The 22,138-nt window shown below is 39.6% G+C and overlaps 1 protein-coding gene across 7 annotated transcripts in view; it reads left to right on the plus strand.

Annotated features, from left to right (window-relative positions):
• Positions 1-22,138, plus strand: part of CNST (consortin, connexin sorting protein) — a 111,578-nt gene that overhangs the window by 19,808 nt on the left and 69,632 nt on the right. For all 7 annotated transcript variants that reach the window (XR_009210700.1, XR_009210701.1, XR_009210703.1 and 4 more), the window contains exon 2: positions 17,140-17,569. Coding sequence is in view for 3 of the 7 variants with exons in the window: in XM_032136235.2 (XP_031992126.1) it covers positions 17,191-17,569 (379 nt within the window). In the remaining 4 variants the exon portion in view is untranslated. The remainder of the gene's footprint in view (positions 1-17,139; positions 17,570-22,138) is intronic.

The raw sequence follows: 22,138 nt of genomic DNA on the forward strand, positions 1-22,138 counted from the left end.
GGTAGCATTTCAAGTATTTGTGTTCAGAAATTAATGCATGAAATACTGTACTCTTTTTTGAGTAAATTCTAAAAATAATCCCTAATCATTTCATTACAGACAGTTGGACATTATTTTGCCATTTACCAATATACTTTTTTTTTATATACCTTAAAGACCAGAGAGAAAGGTAAGAACAGTTATGAAATTGCTCTTCTCTGATTACGAAGACTTATTTAGGAGGACTGGAAGCAGAATTTTCAGACATGTTTCTGTCTTTCTAAATGGATTCTATTAACTTCCACAGTACTTTGTTCATAGCAGACCTTCAAATATTTGGTTGGCTTCGTGCAAAAAGGAGCTGTCTCTTTACTCCCTTCTGTATTGCTGATGCTAATTGAATTATCTTTTAAAGATTCAGCATATTTTATGGGAATTTAATTTTTTTGAGAACATTGGTGTCTTTCTGAAGGTTTCTTTTTTTTTTTTTTTTTTTTGAGACAGAGTCTCACTCCTTTGCCCAGGCTAGAGTGCAGTATCATGATCTTAGCTCACTGCAACCTCTGCCCCAAGAGTTCAAGTGATTGTCCCACCTCAGCCTCCTGAGTAGCTGGGATTACAGGCCTGCCACCACGTCCAGCTAATGTTTGTATTTTCAGTAGAGACTGGGTTTCACCATGTTGGCCAGGCTGGTCTTGAACTCCTGACCTCAAGTGATCCCCCCCACCTTGGCCTCCCAAAGTGCTGGGATTACAGGCATGTGCCACTGTGCCCAGCCTGAAGGTTTCTTTATAGCATGTAAAAAAAATGTAATTCATCAGAATATCCACTCACATCCTGATACTTCCTTGAGTAATAATCTTCTGTCTTTAGCTGCTATTTCTGTCCTGTATTTTCATTGCAATTGTATGCTTTTCTTCTTTAACCATTCCCATACATGGATATGGTAACAGCCACATTGGGTGAAGCTTCATCAGTGTCTCCATGCTGTATTTTTTCTACCCATCCCAATCTTTTTTTTTTTTTTTGAGACGGAGTTTTGCTTTTGTTGCCCAGGCTGGAGTGCTATGGCACAATTCTTCTGCCTCAGCCTCCCGAGTAGCTGGGATTACAGGCATGCGCCTTCATGCCCAGCTAATTTTGTATTTTTAGTAGAGACAGGGTTTCTCCATGTTGGTCAGGGTGGTCTCGAATTCCTGAGCTCAGGTGATCCGCCAGCCTCGGCCTCCCAAAGTGCTGGGATTCCAGGCGTGAGCCACCGCGCCTGGCCTGTCCCAATCTTTTAGAAACGTAGTCTGGGTCCTTGTAAAGCACATGGCTGCTTAAAAACATTCCGTTACAGCTGCAGACTCCTAATGTGTTCTAGAGGACATTGCATTTTACATTTTCCGTTTCTTATAAACTTTCACGAAAGCAACATAAGTAAATAGCTGATAAAGTGTTCTTTGTGGCTTTGAAGAAACGTTAGTAGCTTACGAGATGCCCTTTACCAGCAGCCCATTAATACTTGGTTTATATTATTTTTTATTCATATGTCTGAGCTGGATTCTATAGGGAGAAATGAAAAATATTTTATAGGCAAAATGTTATGAGATATCTGCTAATATCATAGGCAAAAGTGCTTTTGCAATATGTATTATATCTCATTAATTTAATGGTATCCTGGATAATATAATATCCTTTTACTGGAGGTTTTTTAAATAGAAGTGTCTTTTCATTACAGTTTAAAAGATGATTGTAAACTTTCATATAAGTCAAGTACGCAGTTGTTAGTAATCTTATATGTATGTACTCCTTATATTTAGCAAGATGAAACTTTTCAGATCCATATGCTAAGTTATCAGATTTACTGGCCCTTCACACAAATCAAAAAACGAAGTTAAACACGACTTTGCTGTCGCTGTTTTTCTTTCCTCTGCCCTCTCACTGTATTCTATCTCTCACCATCTGTTACTGACAGTTATCAGCATAGAGGAGCCTGTACCTGGAGGTGGATTCATAACTGTCTTTTACCTTCCACATCTACTCAGTCCTGCAAACTGTGAACTCCACCTCCATGCTCTTTTTTTTTTTTTTTTTTTTGAGATGGAGTCCCTGTTTCCCAGCCTGGAGTGCAGTGGCATGATCTCGGCTGACTGCAACCTCCGCCTCCCAGGTTCAAGTGATTTTCCTGCCTCAGCCTCCCTAGTAGCTGGAATTACAGGCATGAGCCACTGAGCATGGCTGGGCTTATGTTTTGTATCCCCCTAGTAATTGGTTCATGGCACACTAGGGGAAAAAAGATGGTCTTTCACAACAGATAGTCTGAAAAGTGCTGGTCTAAATTCCTGTATTAGGCTCTGGCCCCGCCTCCGTTTATCAGGTTCGTCACTCACTGCTTTACTTCAGCACTCTTATTCCAAAGTGTAACTATTCGCTGTTCATTCTGTACTTCCTCACCTTTTTATTTGGTCCTGTTTATTTCTTCTCTTGAGATTGCCTCTCCATGCACCTCAGGTATGAGTAGAATGGAGGGAACACACCATCTCAGAGCTGGGTTACAATGTTCTCTTGTCCAGTGTTCTCTGCTATATCAATATTTCCTCCAGACCACGGCTGAAGATGAACAAGGCAGCTCAGCAGATTGAAGGTGCCTGGGGCCAGCACTCATTCGCCCTATCCGAGAAACGCAGGGACCTCCCTGACCCTGTTGTCCGCCTGTTAGCATGATGAGCAGCTGTGGATTTCATCTGTGTTTCTTCGGCAGGGGGCATGTAGGTGTAGAAATGGATACTACCAATTGGATTGGCTGATTTAATGCCTCACGAATATCAGTACCTTCATGGGTATTTTATGTCTCCTCTGGTCTCGTGAATATTTGGTGGTTATGAGTGCTTTCATTCCTTCCTGTGTTTACCATATGGATGCCCTGTTTACTTTCTCTGTGTCTAACTTCTCACGCTGTGTGCTCTGCACTTATTTTCATCTCTTTTATTTGTATCTTTAATTTTCTGTAATGGAATTGGATATTCTTAAATATTCATGCATTACACCTCTCCGCAATAAAAGTAACCTTCATTCCTCTGACTCTCAAAGAAATTGCCTGTCATTGATCACATTCTTCTTTGTAGCAAAGTGTTTTTGAGAGAAGAGGAATGTTAGGGCAGGGTTTATAGACATAGCGTATAATTCATTACCTGCTAGAGTATCCGCTCTTGTATTTTTATTAGCCACTTTTAGAATATATAGTCCTCAGGGCATGTTGTGTCTCATCTGTCTCTCTCTTGCCCCATTGTATTTAGTATGTGGATCTTGTTGGTTGTAGACACTCAAAATTGATTACCCTGAAGGCTGGTGAAGTTTAGTTAAAGCGCTCAACCTCTGAGGTCAGAGTTCCGTCTCATGTGGAGACTTACTTGCTTTGTTTCATGTCCTCATAGTAACCTTGAATGCTGGCCAAGTGGCTTTTGGTTACAAAGAGCACTGGGTAAGACGAAGAATTAGCACTTGTATTGCCTAAGGAGTTTAAAACCAGTGTTCCTCTGAATATGGGGCAGGAGCATCGTGTTCCCATGCAAAGGGCAACATTATATCACAATTTTTCAAGATAAGAAAAAGTAGACAGTGAGGATGGCAGAAGAAAATATATGTGAATTTGTCTGTAACTATACTTTCTTTTTCTTTTTAAGAGGCAAGGTCTTGCTGTGTTTCCCAGGCTGGAGGGAAGGGATGGTCATAGCTCACTGCTGCCTTGAACTGCTGGGCTCAAGCAGTCCTCCCGCCGCAGCTTCCTGAGTAGCTAGGACCACAGGCACACGCCACCATGCTCAGCTAATATTTTAGATTGTCTGTAGAGATGGGGTCTCGCTTTAAGGCCCAGGCTGGTCTTAAATCCCTGGTCTCGAGCGATTCTCGCAGAGTGCTAAACCGCCATGCCCAGCCACATATGTTGGCATAAGAATTCAGTCACGTATCTATGTTAGAAGAATCCGAAATTGCTAAGAAATAATATGAAATTTCAAATTAACTTATATAAGTCAACATTTTAAGAATTAATTTTCTTTAAATGAAATAAACCAGGGGCAAGAGTTTCAAAAAATGCTTTCAGATGTCCACATAAAGTGGGAAGAAGAATGGCGGTGCAGTCAAGAATAAAGAAGGAGCACAAATGAAAATTGGTGTCGAGATAGACTGAAGAAACCTGGTCTTTCCATTATGATGAACAAAATTCCAGTGTAGGTATCAGTCTTACTGATACTTTGTACTCAAGTAGAAGATTAAGGTATAGGATTCTTTTAGCTAGATTGTGGATGATTTGCATGATGAGATTGAATTGAAGACAGTGTATGAAACCAAGTCGAATGGAGACGGAATGTGTCATGGAACTCATCTCAGTAGACCTTCCCGGCAGCCCTGCAGTCCTCCACAGTTGCCAGGACAGTTACTGTTCAGTTCCCCACACTGGCTATTTTAAACCTTCTATATGCTCCTCAACTCCTTGTTCCCAACATACCACTCCCTCCCTGCCTCCAGTATATGGATCTCCTATGAGTCTGTTTCTGCTGATTTTTCCCCCAGTTTTCTTCTTTAAATCAAGATGTGATCTCTTGTATGCCTGGTTGTTTTAGATTATATACTGAATATTACATATGAAAAGTTGTGGAAATAATCAGCCTTTGTTGGATTTTTCTTGCAGAGAGGATTGACTTTAGTTTCTGGCAGGCAACAGGTTAGAACAGATCACCTTAATTCAACCAGAGATGAGATGATTGATTCTGCTGGGCCTTAGTCCCTGTGAGCACTGATGTATTTCAGGCTTGCCTTTTCTTCTGGGGAGTATCACTTTTAGGTCCCACCGCAAGGCCTGTGGTCCCCTCTTCTTGGAAGACCTTGAACTCTGGTTTTTCCTCCAGCTCTGTGAGCCTACTCAACGCTCTGCTCAGCTTTTCCGGCTTCCAGACTGAAGCTTTCTGCCAGCTTTTCTAGTTATCAGCAGGAGGGTTTTGTCTGAAATGAGCCAGTCTGCCCTTGCCAGAAGTACATGCTTTCTTATGTTTGTTTTTGCACATGTTTAAAATGACAGAGCCAGGTGCTGGCTTACATCTGTAATCCCAGCAGTTTGGGAGGCCGAGGCGGGCAAATCACTTGAGGTCAGGAGTTCGAGATCAGCCTGGCCAACATGGCGAAACCCTGCCTCTACTAAAAATACAAAAATTAGCCGGGCGTGGTGGTGCATGCCTGTAATCCCAGCTACTCAGGTGGCTGAGGCAGGAGAATCACTTGAATTGGGAGGCAGAGGTTGCAGTGAGCCAAGATCACACCACTGCATTCCAGCCTGGGCAACAGAGACTCTGTCTCAAAAAAAAAAAAAAAAAAATATATATATATATATATATACACACACACACACACACACACACACACACACGCACACACATATATATGTATACAGCATAAGTGCATATGATTTATGAACAGATATACCTACAGTGGGTATACTCATGATCAGTTTCTTTGCCTACGCTGGGCATGGTGGCATGCATCTGTAATCCTGGCACTTTGGGAGGCTGAGGTGGCAGGATCACTTGAGGCCAAGAGTTTGAGACCAGCCTGGGCATAGTGAGACTCTGTTTCTACAAAAAATTAAAAAATTAGCTGGATGTGATGGCACGCACCTGTAGTCCCAGCTGTTTGGGAGGCTAAGGTGGGAGGATTGCTTGAGCCCAGAAGTTCAAGGCTGCATTGAGCTATGACCTTGCCACTGCACTCCAGCCTGGGGGACAAAGTGAGACCATGTCTCAGGGGAGAGGGGGAGATATATATGTGTGTGTGTGTGTGTGTGTGTGTGTGTGTGTGTGTATGTGTATGTATATTACTGATAGTATGCTTATAAGCAAAGATACATGATATATCTTTGATACGTATCTTTATTATATAGTATATATAATATATACCTTTTATTATATATATCTGGTATATATTATATATAAAGCTATATATCTTTGATATGTATCTATGTATAAGATACATATACAAGCTCTATCTTATGTATCTCATCTATATCAACTATATATGAGATAAATAGGATATATAGATATATAAAAGATATATATCAAAGATATATCAAATATATAACATGTTTTATATATATAAGATATATGCAAGCTATATCTTATGTATCTCATATATATCTTAGCTATATCTGAGATATATAAATAATATATAAATATATAAATATAAGTACACCACCAAAATTTGGAGACTCTTGCATGTTAGTCCCTCTTTTTTAATGTGATGTTGGTTCAGTAAGTACCTGTGGCCTGCCTGGTAAAAATTTTTCTAAATGCACAAAGATGAATGTCAGATATCTTATGATAATTTCTAATGGGGCGGTTATATAGCCCAACATATAAACCTGAAGAAATGAACTCATAACATTAAAGGAATGCAGCAAATAAAGAGTCTTATTGGTGGGTTTTATTTATTTGCTGTGTAACCTATTTTTCTACATTTTACATATTTGAAAAACATCTCAATATATTGGAAATTGTTCATTTTGTGGGCTCCTTAAAGTAGCAATTTGGTATTTACAACATGTACACCTGAAAACAGCTGGTTTTTAAAAGTTATTTAAAAATGATTATAGAGGTTAAGGATACAGGCTCTGGAATCAGATTCTAAATTGAATCCTGACTTTGCTACATAACAGCAGTGTGACCGAGGCCTATGTGTTTAATCTTTCTATTGCTGTTTACTTCTGTAAAAAATGGAAATAATTTTAGAACTACTTTATAGGACTTATAAGGATTAAATTATATATATGTAACAAATTTAAAACACTGATACTTAGTAAATCTTCAATAACTGTTAAAGAGATGGAGTCTTGCTATGTTGCCCAGGCTGGTCTGGAACTCCCAGGCTGAAGCAAGCTTCTCACCTCAGCCTCTTGAGTAGCTGACACTACAGGCACACCACTGTGCCCGACTTAGTCTCAGCATTTTATTCAGATCATGCAAGCTATTTTGTCAGGCATCTTCAAAGAAGGTTCTAATAAATTATTTGCTTTTGCCATTATATTTTCAAGAATTGATATTTTAAAACAATGTGTAGTATTATGTGTCTGTTTAATGAGTAAAGTGTAAGACAGTTTCCATGAGGATGTATAGTTAATACAGGCAGTAAACATGATTTTTGTTTTAAAAGAGGTGGCTATAGTCTGAACCAAAGTATTTTCAAGTCTTAGATTCTGTTGGTTGTGGCTTAAAAGTATGATTGCAGTACATTTTTACAACAAAGAGGTATTTAAAACCAAATAAGCACAATTTGGATGTGTTTACTTCTCTTTTGTTTATTTATGTAAAACTTGTATATATCTGTGCATAAGAGAAGGAAAAGAGGAGATGACTCTTTATCTTCGTACTGCTTGGGTATACCCACAATGAGGCTTTTGACCTGTCATTTCCATTTACGTAATGGATTTTGAACTCAAAAGCCCTGTAAATACATAAGCGATCTTGAACCAAGCCCCATTATGAAAGGCAGGATTGAGGAATATGAAACAAATTATGCTTCCTTTCATTCACTTTATCTGCCCCAAGGTTTTTTTTGGGAATATGAGTCACATAGTTTCAGTTAATTTCTTCATATTTTTAACAGTGCTTTCTCTTCATAACTGAAAATCTGTATTTGATTGTTTTTCCCTTAGAATCATTATCTTCACATTTATTCTTGTTTTTCCTTTTGTGTCTTGTAACTTTGTCACATTTTTATCCTTGTTGCCTACCTTATAGCATAAATTTTCTCTTCTGTGGCCTTTCTTTTTGCTAAATGAAGAACTAAATCTTTATGAAATTATATTTTTTATTCTTATTAAAGAAATATTAAAACAATGTGATTTACTTTTGTACTGTACTATTATGTAGCAATTTAAGTATTTAGAATGATTACCGAAAGGCTGTTTTACTAGTTTTAATGACAATGCTATTTAATTTTTATGAAGTGAATATGGGGAAGTACAAAAAAAGGAACAGCATGATTTAGTGATTTACATTGTGAATATGGGAAATAAGGAGGTAAAAATTAATTTTAAATAGCATCTATTTCCTTCCACAAGTATTTGCATTTGTTTAATTACAGTAATAAGAATATCTATATCCAGGAAATACCTATAGCATAACTTGTATTAGCAAGGAAGAATCCAGAATGGAGTGATTCACCATGAGCCATATTTGGCTACTGTGACACTGTCAAGGCAATGTCATAGACAGCAGCATCGTCCAATAGAAATATGTGAGACATATATATAATTTTGTTGTCTAGTAACCACATTAAAAATTTTCAAAGGGATAAATTAATTTTAGTAATAGTTTATTCAATATATCTAAAGTATTATTTCAACAATCAATATGTAGAATTAATAAATTCTTTTATATTGATTTTATTCATACTAAATCATTGAAATATGGTATGTATTTTATAAATATAGCACATCTTAATTTGGACACAATTTTCATTGGAAATGTTTGAACTACATTTCAATTTCATAAAATGTACAGGTGAAAAACATTCACATACCCAAGTTATTCCAAACATACTTAAGTTTTTCAGTAACTGAATTGATGTCCATTTAAAAATTTTAATTTATTAAAATTTATAAAAATGAAAAATTGAGTCCCTCAGTGTGTGTTCATATTTCAGGTACCCAATAGCCGTGTGTGGTTAGTGGCTACCATTTTGAATAGCATAGGTATAGAATAGAGCTGACAGTTGAAGATGTCAGCTAAGAAACCCTGAATCATTATTATTATTATTTTTATTTTATTTTATTTTATTATTCTTATACTTTAAGTTTTAGGGTACATGTGCACAACGTGCAGGTTGGTTACATATGTATACATGTACCATGTTGGTGTCCTGCACTCATTAACTCATCATTTACATTAGGTATATCTCCTAATGCTATCCCTCCTCCCCCCACCCCACAACAGTCCCCGAAGTGTGATGTTCCCCTTCCTGTGTCCATGTGTTCTCATTGTTCAGTTCCCACCTACGCATGAGAACATGCGGTGTTTGGTTTTTTGTCCTTGCAATAGTTTGCTGAGAATGATGGTTTCCAGCTTCATCTATGTCCCTACAGAGGACATGAACTCATCATTTTTTTATGGCTGCATAGTATTCCATGGTGTATATGTGCCGCATTTTCTTAATCCAGCCTATCATTGTTGGACATTTGGGTTGGTTCCAAGTCTTTGCTATTGTGAATAGTGCCACAATAAACATACGTGTGCATGTGTCTTTATAGCAGCATGATTTATAATCCTTTGGGTATATACCCAGTAATGGGATGGCTGGGTCAAATGATATTTCTAGTTCTAGATCCCTGAGGAATCGCCACACTGACTTCCACAATGGTTGAACTAGTTTACAGTCCCACCAACAGTGTCAAAGTGTTCCTATTTCTCCACATCCTCTCCAGCACCTGTCGTTTCCTGACTTTTTAATGATGGCCATTCTAACTGGTGTGAGATGGTATCTCACTGTGGTTTTTGATTTGCATTTCTCTGATGGCCAGTGATGATGAGCATTTTTTCGTGTGTTTTTTGGTTGCATAAATGTCTTCTTTTGAGAAGTGTCTGTTCATATCCTTCGCCCACTTTTTGATGGGGTTGTTTGTTTTTTTCTTGTAAATTTGTTTGAGTTCATTGTAGATTCTGGATATTAGCCCTTTGTCAGATGAGTAGGTTGCAAAAATTTTCTCCCATTCTGTAGGTTGCCTGTTCACTCTGATGGTGGTTTCTTTTGCTGTGCAGAAGAGCCTGCATTGCCAAGTCAATCCTAAGCCAAAAGAACAAAGCTAGAGGCATCACGCTACCTGACTTCAAACTATACTACAAGGCTACAGTAACCAAAACAGCATGGTACTGGTACCAAAACAGAGATATAGACCAATGGAACAGAACAGAGCCCTCAGAAATGATGCCGCATATCTACAACTATCTGATCAAAGCCAAAATTGACAAATGGGATCTAATTATTATTATTTTGAGACACAGTCTTACTCTGTTGCCCAGGTTAGAGTGCAGTAGTGAGATCATAGCTTGCTACATCCCAGGCTCAGGTGATCTTCCCACTTCAGCCAAGTAGCAGGGACTTTAGGCATACATCGCCACACCTGGCTAATTTTTATTTTTAGTGGAGAGGTGGGGGTCTCACTGTGTTGCCCAGGCTGGTCTTGAACAACTGAGCTCAAACAATCCACCTGCCGCGGCCTCCCAAAGTGCTGAATTACAGATGAGCCACCATGCCTGGCCTAGCAAACGTTATTACATTGAAATTATGAGAATGACATTTTAAGTGAAGGTTGTATCTAAATTCCAAATCATCTGCATTATTTTCAGAAAACAGTTTGGAGATCGTTGCTACCTTCTGTGGTCCTCACTCAGGGGTCCTCAAGCTGAGATACTGTTAATTCCTAGAAACTGCCTTATGGCATATTGCTGTGCTCAACACTCATCAGTGGGATATGAAATCAACCTAGTGGATCTTGATCAGCATTTTTAAAATATATGAAATTGTATTGAATGGAATGAAGAACATATCAGAGTGATTCACCTGTGTTAAGTTTTAGCTGCATAAATGTATGTATTTTGTGTGTTCAGGAGCTCAGTGAAAAATGAATTTTTTATTGTGTGTCACAGTTTTTGACCATCATCCCTCTGAGGCATACTTTTGATTGCTGGTATACTAAATATTGCCTAAGGGTATATTTGTTTAAACGAAGTGTTAATCAGAGAAGAAAACTATAGATTTTTAGCAATGAGATATAAGTGATATTGGAACATATCTAACGAGTAAAGTGGTAAAAATAAATGTAAAGTGGTATGGAATGTCCATGATAAACAGAATAATATGGATGTGGTCACTTTCTTTTTTGAGACAGGGTCTTGCTCTGTCACCGAGGCTGGAGTGCAGTGGCGAGATCTTGGCTCATTGCAACCTCTGCCTCCCAGGTTCAAGCTATTCTCCTGCCTCAGCCTCCCAATTACCCGGCATTACAGGCGCCCACCACCATGCCCAGCTAATTTTTGTATTTTTTTAGTAGATATGAGGCTTCACCATGTTGGCCAGGCTCATCTCGAACTTCTGACCTCAGGTGATGCGCTTGCCTCCGCCTCCCAAAGCGCCAGGATTATAGGCATGAGCCACCACACCTGGCCTTGGATGTCATCACTTTCTTCCTCAGTTAATTGGCTAGGATAGACAAATTTGAACTTTGTGTTAATAAACTGCATTATTAGTTTGGTGACTGGTCCTTTAAATGTTGATTTGACTATAAATCAAATTTAAATTTGGGCTTGAATCTTTATTCTTCAGAAGGATCTTGGCTTCAAAAGTAAATGTATAGTATTTATCTGATTTGTATGAAATACAGAAAAATGGCACCCATAGTCTTCTTAAAGCATTTCAATGAAATAATATTACATATTTCACTATGTATTCCCATAAATTATTTTTAAAAATTTTAGTAACACGTAATGTTTAATCTCATTGGACATCCATTAAGATGCATAGAAAATGAAGTCAAATCCTACCCAGAATTGAGATATGCTTTTGGTAAAATGGAGGTTTTTTTCTTTTTTTTTTGAGACGGAGTCTTGCTCTGTCACCCAGGCTAGAGTGCAGTGGCGCGATCTCGGCTCACATCAAGCTCCACCTCCCGGGCTCACGCCATTCTCCTGCTGCAGCCTCCCTAGTAGCTGGGACCACAGGCGCCCCCCACCACGCCCGGCTAATTTTTTTTTTTTTTTTTATGTTTTTAGTAGAGACGGGGTTTCACCGTGTTAGCCAGGATGGTCTCGATCTCCTGACCTCGTGATCCACCTGCCTCGGCCTCCCAAAGTGCTGGAATTACAGGCATGAGCCACCGCGCCTGGCCAGGGATTTTTTTTTTTCTTAGCCTGTTACTTTAAATTATTCTTTTATTTAATGTTTCTTCCTTAAAGTTTTGGGGTTCTCATGTTTTGTATAAGCTTCGCTTTAATATGTTTGTTTGAAATTCTTAAGCTGTAGAGAGTCAACGCATCAAATGATTTTTACACAGTGTACACGTTTGGAATGCTTTTTTGCCACAAGAGTCTGGAATCTTGGGCAGCACTCGCTGTGGTGCTTTTAAAAGACGAAATATGTCACAATCAGTGCCGTAGCAGTGATTGTAGCATGTCACTGTTTCTTTTGTGAGGATTTGTATAAACATAGGGATTACTACAAAATAGCTTTACTGTTTAGATACAGCAAATAAGTTTGAATGCAGTCTCAACTAATAGCCCACAGGTACCACACGCTATTAGCACATATTTTAAAATACTGTGTATTAACTGGGCATCTTTCTCCTTGTGAATTTTCTCTTGCCCAAGTGCTTTGTAGTGAGATACTAGGTATACCAGAAGATCAGCCTGTTGAAATGCTATTCCTGTAGCATTAAGGAAGAAGAAGAGACAAAAACAAACATTTAATTTATAACTGTTTCCAAAAGCAGTAAGACTATACTGATTAGAAATCCCATTAGGAAGTTTATCTTATTGCTTAAATTAAGGCATTTGTATTGAAATGTGTTAGGGATGCAGACAGAAGAGGTCCCTTTGCCTCTCAGAGTAGGGGCAGGGATGCAGATGGGAGTCCGTGTGTCTGACTTTCTCCCTTTCAGAGAGAAACAGTAGAAAATTGTTTCCTTACTCTTTCATGAATCTAGTAAGTACAAGGCCCAGGGCTAAACATTGCAAAGAATGAAAATTATCTATGCCTGGGTTATGAGTATTCAAATGGCTTAAGTCTAGTTGACATATATGCAAAAATACAGAGTGCAGAGCCATATTTGGGAAGGACTGTGAATGACAACAGTGCTGTTGTACATTATGTGTGGGTGTTTGTGATGGAGAAGTGAGGGAAGGCAAACTAGGGTAAGTGACTTTTGAGCCAGACCTTGATGCATTGTTAGGAATCTATTTTTTCCCTCCCCTTCCCCTCCCCTCCCCTCCCCCTCCTTCCCTTTCCTTTTCTCTTTTCTTTTCTTTTCCTTTCCTTTCATTTCCTTTCCTTTCCCTTTCCTTTCTCTCTCTCTCCTTCCTTCCTTTCCTTTCCTTTTTTCTTTTTTCTTCCTTTTTTCCTTTCTTTTCTTTTCTCTTCTCTTCTCTTCTCTTTTCTTTTCTTTTCTTTTCTTTCATGAAGTCTCGTTCTGTCACCCAGGCTGGCATGCAATGGTGTAGTCTCAGCTCACTGCAACCTCCACCCCTCAGGTTCAAATGATTCTTCTGATTCAGCCTCCCTAGTAGCTGGGACTACAGGCATGCGCCACCACACCTGGCTAATTTTTGTATTTTTAGTAGAAATGGAGTTTCACCATGTTGGCCAGGCTGGTCTCAAACTCCTGACCCTCAAGTGATCTACCTGTCTCACATCTCAAAGTGCTGGGATTACAGGCATGAGCCACTGTGCCTGGCCAGGTATCCTATTTCTTAAACTGCAGCATATTCACACCTTGGAAAGAGCATGAAAGTCAATATTAGAAAATATTTTATAAAATTATCTTATGAGTTGAATTATGTCATCACAAGAGTTGCAGGCAAAATGTCTTGAGGCCCAAAGAAAGGGATATGTACTTTACTGGTAATAGCGACTTTACTTAAATAGTGTATCCTCCCTGCACCCACCTGCTTAAGAAAGTTTCCAACAGAAGTTGAACTATATAGGAAATGATGTACTGTGTGGATCCAGTACTTCCCAGGGAAAGAGAGAAGCACTTCTAGGAACTTGAACTTATTGGTTATTAGATTTGTGTCCTCTGCTGTAGGGTGGATCCCTAATTGGGGCATACCATAGCTGGAATGAAATATTCTTTAAGTTATTCTCTCCCTATTGTCCATAGAGTGGAGCGATTAAGAGTATGGCATCAGGATTATAACTGGTCTAAATTCCATTTCTAAACTTACTAACTGAAGGACTTGATGAGATATGAGTCTTGGCTTCTTATCAGTAAAATGGCACTAAAATTACCTGTCTGCTAGGGTAATTGCAGGAATTGAATAGGAGTGTTAGTCTAAACAGTTTAAGTCAGGGCTTGGCACATGACACTCAACAAAGCTGTAAATATGATCTGTAACTTCATACTTACCAAAGAGTCTTTCAATTTTTTGGTTTTTAGTTATTCTTAAAGAGACATGGTCTTGCCATGTTACCCAGGCTGATCTTGAACTCCTGGCCTCAGGCATTCCTCTGGCCTCCGTCTCCCAAAGTGCTGGAATAGCAGACATAAGCCACCAAGCCCAGCCACAGCAAGAGGTCTTAATGACTAATTTCTAAGTTTCTTAGTCATCTGAAACAGAGTGCCGAGAATGGATATTAAACACTCCAGGAACTGAATGAGATATCGCTATCATAAATTCATACTTCAGCCTTCTCAAATAATGCTGCTTAGCTTCAGTCTGTCGTTAGGAGCCTGATCATTTCTGGGATGTCTGGAAAAGCTGTTACTGGACCTGCAGTAAGGCTAAGGACTCAGCTGAGTAAACCTGTCAGTGCTTTGTATCAACCTGTGAGATTTGGGAAGTAATAACTTTTCTTGAGCATCTACTGTGGGCCAAATACTCCACTAAGTGCTTTACCAGCAGTGTTGTCTAAGCTTCAAAAATGACTCCTTGAGGTAGATATTACAGTTCTTCAGTTTTACAGATGAGAAAACTGAGGCTTGTGGATGCTAAGTAACTTTACTAAAGTTGCAAAAACAGCTTGTTAAATGGCAGAGCCAAACTTGAACCTAGGTCTGCCTGCGCTTTTACCCATGATGCTGTACCACCTGGGTTCCAATGTCAGGAGGAACTGGTTTCAGATCCAGTTCCACTTCTTTCCAGGAATATGATCTTAAGTTATTTTGCCTCTTTGAGTTTCAGATTTTTCGTCTAAAACCCTGTGAATACCCATGATGTAGGCTTGCTTTGAGTACTAGAAATAAGGTAGAAGGTATGAGGTTCCTGGCACAGCTTCTGTTTTGTTTTGTCTTTTGAGACAGGGTCTGGCTCTGTCATCCAGGTTGGAGTGCAGCGACACGATCATGGCTCACTTGGCTCACTGCACCCTCCACCTCCTGAGCTCAATCGATCCTGCCACCTCAGCCCCCTGAAGAGCTGGGACTGTGGGTGCGCATTACCACATCCAGCTAATTTATAAAAGTTTATATAGAGAGAGACAGGGTCTCAATGTGTTGCCCAGGCTGGTCCCAAACTTCTGGACTCAAATTATCCTCCAACCCTGGCCTCCCAAAGTGTTGGAATTATAGGTGTGAGCCACTGTACCTGGTCCCTGGCACAGTTTCTGTTGCATGATAGAGCCTCAGCAAGAGGTGACTGTTACTGTTTTGGGCTCTCTATATAATGCTTCCTAGTTCCACCATCCCCCCTTGGCATGTGACCTCCATGTCTCTTGAAGGTAAAAGTAAAACCTTATGCTTTCAGTTGCAAATACGTGTTAGAATACCTCTTAATTACATAAATGGGAAAACAGCTGTGGATGTTACCAGTTTCACAGATCAGTAGAGATAGGTAGTATATATTTTAAGGAAAATAATACCAGCCAGATTTAGATATTTTAGTATTTGCCAAACAGTACTTTTATCTTTAAATAAAATATTCCAAGTTGCAAAATATGCTGAAAATATATGATGGTGTAGCAGGACGAGCCACAGACAAAACTCGTCAGACACCAGATTAAAGAAGGAAGGAGGCTTTATTCGGCTGGGAGCTTCGGCAGACTTGCATCTTAAGAGCTGAGCTCCCTGAAAAAGAAATTCTTGGCCCTTTTAAGGGCTTACAACTCTAAGGGGTCCACATGAAAGGGTTGTGATAGATCGAGCAAGCATGGGGAACGTGACTGGGGGCTACATGCATCAGCTAACAGAACAGAAAGTTTTGCGGGGCTTCCTCATATAATGTCTGGAATTTACAGGTAACCCAAGTAGTTTAGGGCAGGGGTTAATATTATTATTATTATTTTAACCACCAGGGCCGGGTGGTGGTGCCAAGGTCGTCTGGCTGTTTATCTTACTTCTGTTTCTTTCCAACTTTTTGCTTTCTCCCTTTTCTCCTGTCTTATAAACTAGGCAAAAGTGGGAGAGAGGAGGGCAGCAGGAGAAGTGGTGGTCTCCTTCCTTAATGGTATAGGGTGAATATTTCATCTTGTACTTTTCATGTTTTTAAAGACTGTACTTTATATACGTTTCTAAAGATTAAGCATTTCTACTCATTAAGTTGAAGAATCTTTAGAAGTCCTCTCGCTGAGGTTTTTTTCCAGAATTACTGGAATATTTCTTTCATACCTGTCATTTTTCTTAAAATGTAATACACTTGTAGATAAGAAGAGGAAATGATGACTGATAAAGGGCTTGCAGTCTGTTTTGTAAATTTTAAAAATATTAGTGGTATCCTTCAAGCAGATTTAGCATTTCTTCCAGTTCTACACTAAGAGTAGCCTAGAGTTAACAGTGGCCTTTTTTTTTTTTTTTAAGTGTTCAAAAGGATTTTGATGACAACTCTAAGGTACCTTCCAGGGCTTATTTTTAGGAAATAAAAGATATAACGATAGTATAAATATATGCTACCCAAACTTCCCCTCACATACTTTTTTCTAGGTTATTTTTAAAAAAAATCTTTAAACATTTTCATTTCCAAATATTGCTGCTGTTTAGCCAGAAAAGAACTTATACAACTAGCTTTCAGTTGTCTGCTGAGTGTCCAGGGATTAACATAAGAGACTAATTTCAGCACATAACCTATTTAACTAGTCATTTCATTCAGGCAGTGGTCCCAATCTGATGCACATTAGACTTACCTAGAGAACTTAAAAAATAGTGGTACCTAGGTTCCATCCTCAGAGATTCTGATGTAATGGTCTAGAATAGAATTTGGGCAGCCTCTCAGGTGATCATCATGAGGAGACAGGCTTGACACCTGTAGTATTCACGTGAGAACTAGCTGAGTTTGGGGTTAAGTTGCATATGGTGAAAGGCAATGAACTTAAGTCATTTCCTTCTCTTCCCTATTTACAAGGAAACCTAAGAGATGGGGAAACTGAAAGATCACTGAGAATCTGCAAAGGTTAGAAAATGAAGTAGCTTTTTTCTTTTTGTCATTGTAGACATGGAAGGTCTTTAATGTAACTTTAAATGGTTCAGCAAAGGATGCTCTAATGGATGACAGCGATACTCCTACATATAATCTGCAAATAGAACCACAAGATGGATGTCATCCTGGTGACAGCGTGGAAAGGAGTGTGACCTGCCTGCCTTCTGCATCAGATGAAAATGAAAATCAGCTTGACGGGGACGGGCATGAGCATCTGACCAGCAGTGACAGTGCAATGGGAAAGCCCCAAGTGTCTGAGCAGGACAGTCTCAATAATAATGAAAGCTGCACATTGAGCTGCCAGGTGGCTGCAGGTGAGAACTCGGAAAACACCCTTTGTGAAGCCTCCAGAGATGAACAGGCCTTGTTGGGAAAGGACAAAAAAATACCTGGAAAAAGAAGTCCAAGAAGCAAAAAAGGGACTGCTAAGAAGATACCACCAGGTATTTTTTTAAATAGTATTTATCCTCTTCTTTAATTAATTAAAAATAAACCTCCTTCCCCTCCTATACTGTGTTTACTGTCCTGCATCTTGCTTCTTTTCTTACGATATTCTGGAGCTAGTTCCACCATAGCACAAGTAGATCCAACTGCATGATATTCCAGTGTGATATGTCTCCACACTGTTCCACCGTATGGGTGTAACACAATTTATTTAATCACTTCCTTATGGCCCTTCCCAGTCTTTTACTATCATAAACAGTGCTGAGGCCGGGTGCGGTGGCTCACGCCTGTAATTAGCACTTTGGGAGGCCGAGTTGGGTGGATTACCTGAGGTCGGGAGTTCAAGACCAGCCTGGCCAACATGGTGAAACCCCATCTCTACTAAAAATATAAAAAATGAGCTGGGTGCAGTGGCATGTACCTGTAATCCCAGCTACTCTGGAGGCTGAGGCAGGAGAATCGCTTGAACCTGGGAGGCAGAGGTTGTGGTAAGCCGAGATCGTACCACTGCACTCCAGCCTGGCTACAGAGTGAGACTTCGTCTCAAAAAAAAAAAAAAAAAGTGCTGAAATTGACATCCTTTGTACATGTTTTCACATTAGGTACTTTAAATATATGCAGTCTCCCTCCTTTATAAATTAGACCATTTTCTACCAATATCAACCTTAAAAATTGCCTTCTGTCATTCCTGTGGCTTTAATCCCTAACCTGTGAGTTTAGATGCTACTATGACCTCTTTATAGATCTTTCCATCTCATTCAGCAGGTAAATAAAATACATGAACATATATTAATATACAATTTAATATGTAGTGTTGAATAAGACATCTGGTTCTAATTATCTGGATCACTTTGGTTAAAAAGTAATTCAGAGTATTTCTCGTTTGGTATGCAGTTTGGCAGTTGAAGTTTAGAGCTTTGGAATTTTTGGCCTGAATCACAGAGCCCCCTTGGGAAAAGGCAGCCTCTGGTTATTTTTTTTATCAGAAACATGTGGGACTAGAAAGTTTTGGTATGCCCTAGACTGGGTTCCTTAGTGTAGTACCACTTTACCCAAGCCAACAGATTTTACATCAGACTCTAGTGAACTAAGTAGAATGTCTCTTCATCTTCTGTTCTCTTCTTTGGTTAATTAGAAATATATCTGTCTATATCGTATTTTTTATTTGTATTTTTAAAATTTGAAGTAAAATACAAAACTTTTCAGTTTCTACAAAATCCATATTCAATAAAGTAATTTGAAAACTTTTTAATAGAATTCATAATCTGGCTTTCTGGTTAATGTAACTCATAATTTGGCTTTTCATGTCCCTGTATCTTTTTCTTAGTAGACTTAAAATAATTTTTAACCAGGGCAATGAAAGCTTTTTTTTTTTTTTTTTCTTTTTTTTTGAGGCGAGTCTCACTCTGTCACCCAGTATGGAGTGCAGTGGTGCAATCTCGGCTTACTGCAACCTCCGCCTCCTGGATTCAAGCAATTCTCCTGCCTCAGCCTCCTGAGTAGCTGGGATTACAGGTGTGCACCACCACTCCCAGCTAATTTTTTTTATATTTTTAATAGAGACAAGGTTTCACCATGTTGGCCAGGCTGGTCTCAAACTCCTGACCTCGTGATCCGCCCAACCACTGCCTCCCAAAGTGCTGGGATTAAAGGCATGAGCCACTGTGCCCAGCAAAAGCATTTCTTAAAAGATCTAATAAGCAGAGGATATTTACAGTACTATGTATATATAAATCAATTTATTCTATAACTATCATTCAAGGGCAAATTCACCAGGCCTCTCAATCTGATTTTGTGATTTTATTTTATTTTCAAGACAGGGTTTCACTGTGTCACCCAGGCTGAAGTGCAGTGGCGTGACCATGGCTCTCTGCAGCCTTGACCTCCCAGGCACAAGCAATTCTCCCACCTCAGCCTCTGGAGTAGCTGGGACAACAGGCATGTACTACCATGCCTGACTAATTTTTCTTTTATTTTTATTTTTGTGGATAAAGAATCTCGCACTGTTGCCCAGGCTGATCTTGAATTCCTGGCCTCAAGCGATCCTCCTGCCTAGGCCTCCCAAAGTGTTGGGATTACAGGCATCTTGTGATGTCTTTAAGAACTGATACTTAGTTGCATATCTATGAGTCAGTCATAGCTTTAAGATTGTGAGTCCTTTTACTCCTCCCTTCCATGGCCTTTATTCCACTTTCCTTAGGTGTGATTATATTATTATTATATTTATTTTAGAGACAGGATCATGCTACCTTGCCCAGGTTAGTTTCAAACTCCTGGGTTCAAGTGATCCTTTTATCTCAGCTTCTTGAGTACCTGGGACTACAGGTGTACACCAGTGGGCCCAGCTTATAATTTAAAGTTATTTAGTATTTACAATACTGTGAGAAGATATGTTTAGAGTCACTACCCCCTAATGCATTTGAAACATGTGATTTATAAAATCTAGGGATAGTCTTTAAACAGCTGACTTTAAACATTATTTTCTATATCTTATATAAAGTGAGTTTAAGAGGGTAAGAAAGGCCAGGCGTGGTGGCTCACACTTGTAATCCCAGCACTTTGGGAGGCTGACAGGGCAGATCACTTGTGCTCAGGAGTTCGAGGCCAGCCTGGCCAACATGGTGAAACCCCCATCTCTAAAAAAATACAAGAATTAGCGGGGCCTGGTGGCATGCACCTGTAGTCCCAGCTACTTGGGAGGCTGAGGTGAGAGAATGGTTTGAGCCTGGGAGGCGGAGGTTGCAGTGAGCCAAGACCCTGCCACTGCACTCCAGTCTAGGCGATAATGCCAGACCTGGTCTCAAAAGAGTCAGAAAACAGAATCAGGAGAATCAGGAGTCATAAAACCCAAGGACAAATCTTACAGTTCCAGGTCACTTGGTGAGACTGAAGCAGTCTCCACTTCATTGTTGTCATCTGTGTAATGATGATGTTCATCTACCTAAATCAGTGAAATTCCTTTTAGATTTCATAGTAGAGATGGTATACTCTATACTTGAATAAAATGTGGTGATTCGCCTCTAGTGCATCTATAGAGTTTTTATATTTTAGAGATACATTTTTGTCTTTTAAGTTTGGTTGATAAATTAAAAGAAAGGATACTCCTGTCTGCCCGGGCTGGCCGTGGACGAGGTGGGACTGAGTGTCCTGGGGTGAGTTAGCAGGGCACAGGTGTTTGAGATGGGGGACCCTTAATTTTTTTTTTTTTTTTTCTTTTTTTGAGACGGAGTCTCGCTCTTTCACCCAGGCTGGAGTGCAGTGGCGTGATCTCGGCTCACTGCAGGCTCCGCCCCCCGGGGTTCACGCCATTCTCCTGCCTCAGCCTCCCGCGTAGCTGGGACTACAGGCGCCGGCCACCTCGCCCGGCTAATTTTTTTGTATTTTTAGTAGAGAGGGGGTTTCACCGTGTTAGCCGGGATGGTCTCGATCTCCTGACCTCGTGATCCGCCCGCCTCGCCTCCCAAAGTGCTGGGATTACAGGTGTGAACCACCGTGCCCGGCCTGGACCCTTAATTTTAAACTGAATAGGACTGTTTTGGGTGTGGAATTAATCCTTTCTAGATGTGGAAGAGACCTAGAATGGGAGGAAGCTTTAGTATTGCCTGGAAAGCTTCCCTCAGAGTTTAGTTGCTGGGACCCCACCCTAAGAACTTGCATCAGCCTGTCCTCTCTCAGTACGTATCCGTCACCCGGTCTGAGTAATGTTATCTCCCTGTGATCTCTCAAGTCAGTCTGTTTCTCTCCATCTTCACTGCCACAGTTCAGCAGCATCTTCAGCTGGAGTACTGCAAAAGCCCCTAAATTTGTTTCCCATCTTGCTTCCATCCTCCATGTCAAAAATAGTGCAAAGAGTTTATGCATAGGAGTTTAGACAAGGACGTGTTTACTCTAATTTTTCAGTTAAATTCTCAGGTCCTAAGTAAAGTTTCAAATTTTTCAGATGCGTACTTTTCTAATAATTGAATAGCTTCTCAAGAGTGAAATGACATATAAAAAACATGATATTCAGCTGCAAACCAGAAATGCAGTTTTTTGTAGGTAGGTGTTCTTGTAACACTTTTTAGAAAATGTAAAATATAAAAATAAAGAAAAAAAAGACAAAAAAAAGAAAATGTAAAATAAATTTATTCACTCTTATGCTCCCTTATCTAGTTTAATTTGTAGTCATTTTTCAATTACTACTGTCCAAAGGCTAGTACTGGAAAAAAAATTATAGTGCAGGAGTCTTGTCACTAATAGTCATGTCACTCCTAATTGTCATGTCATTAGGAGACATGTCACTATTTATGGGTTTGCTGGAGGCAGCATTTGTGTCAATGGCTAAAACCTTGATCTTAGCCTCAGGGAAGTCCAGTTGTCATCATATAATGAGCTTTTTTTTTTTTCCCCCTTAAGAGAATTGAATCCCCTTGATATGCTTAACTAAGCAGGATTTCAAGCTGTGTTACAACAAGTTTTCATTATAGGGCAGGTGCATTGGCTCATGCCTATAATCATAGCACTTTAAGAAGCCAAGGCAAGAGGATTGCTTGAGCCAAGGAGTTTGCGACCAGCCTGGGCCACACAGG

The sequence above is a fragment of the Hylobates moloch genome, unplaced genomic scaffold, assembly GCF_009828535.3.
Source record: "Hylobates moloch isolate HMO894 unplaced genomic scaffold, HMol_V3 SCAFFOLD_18, whole genome shotgun sequence".
NCBI lineage: Eukaryota > Metazoa > Chordata > Mammalia > Primates > Hylobatidae > Hylobates > Hylobates moloch.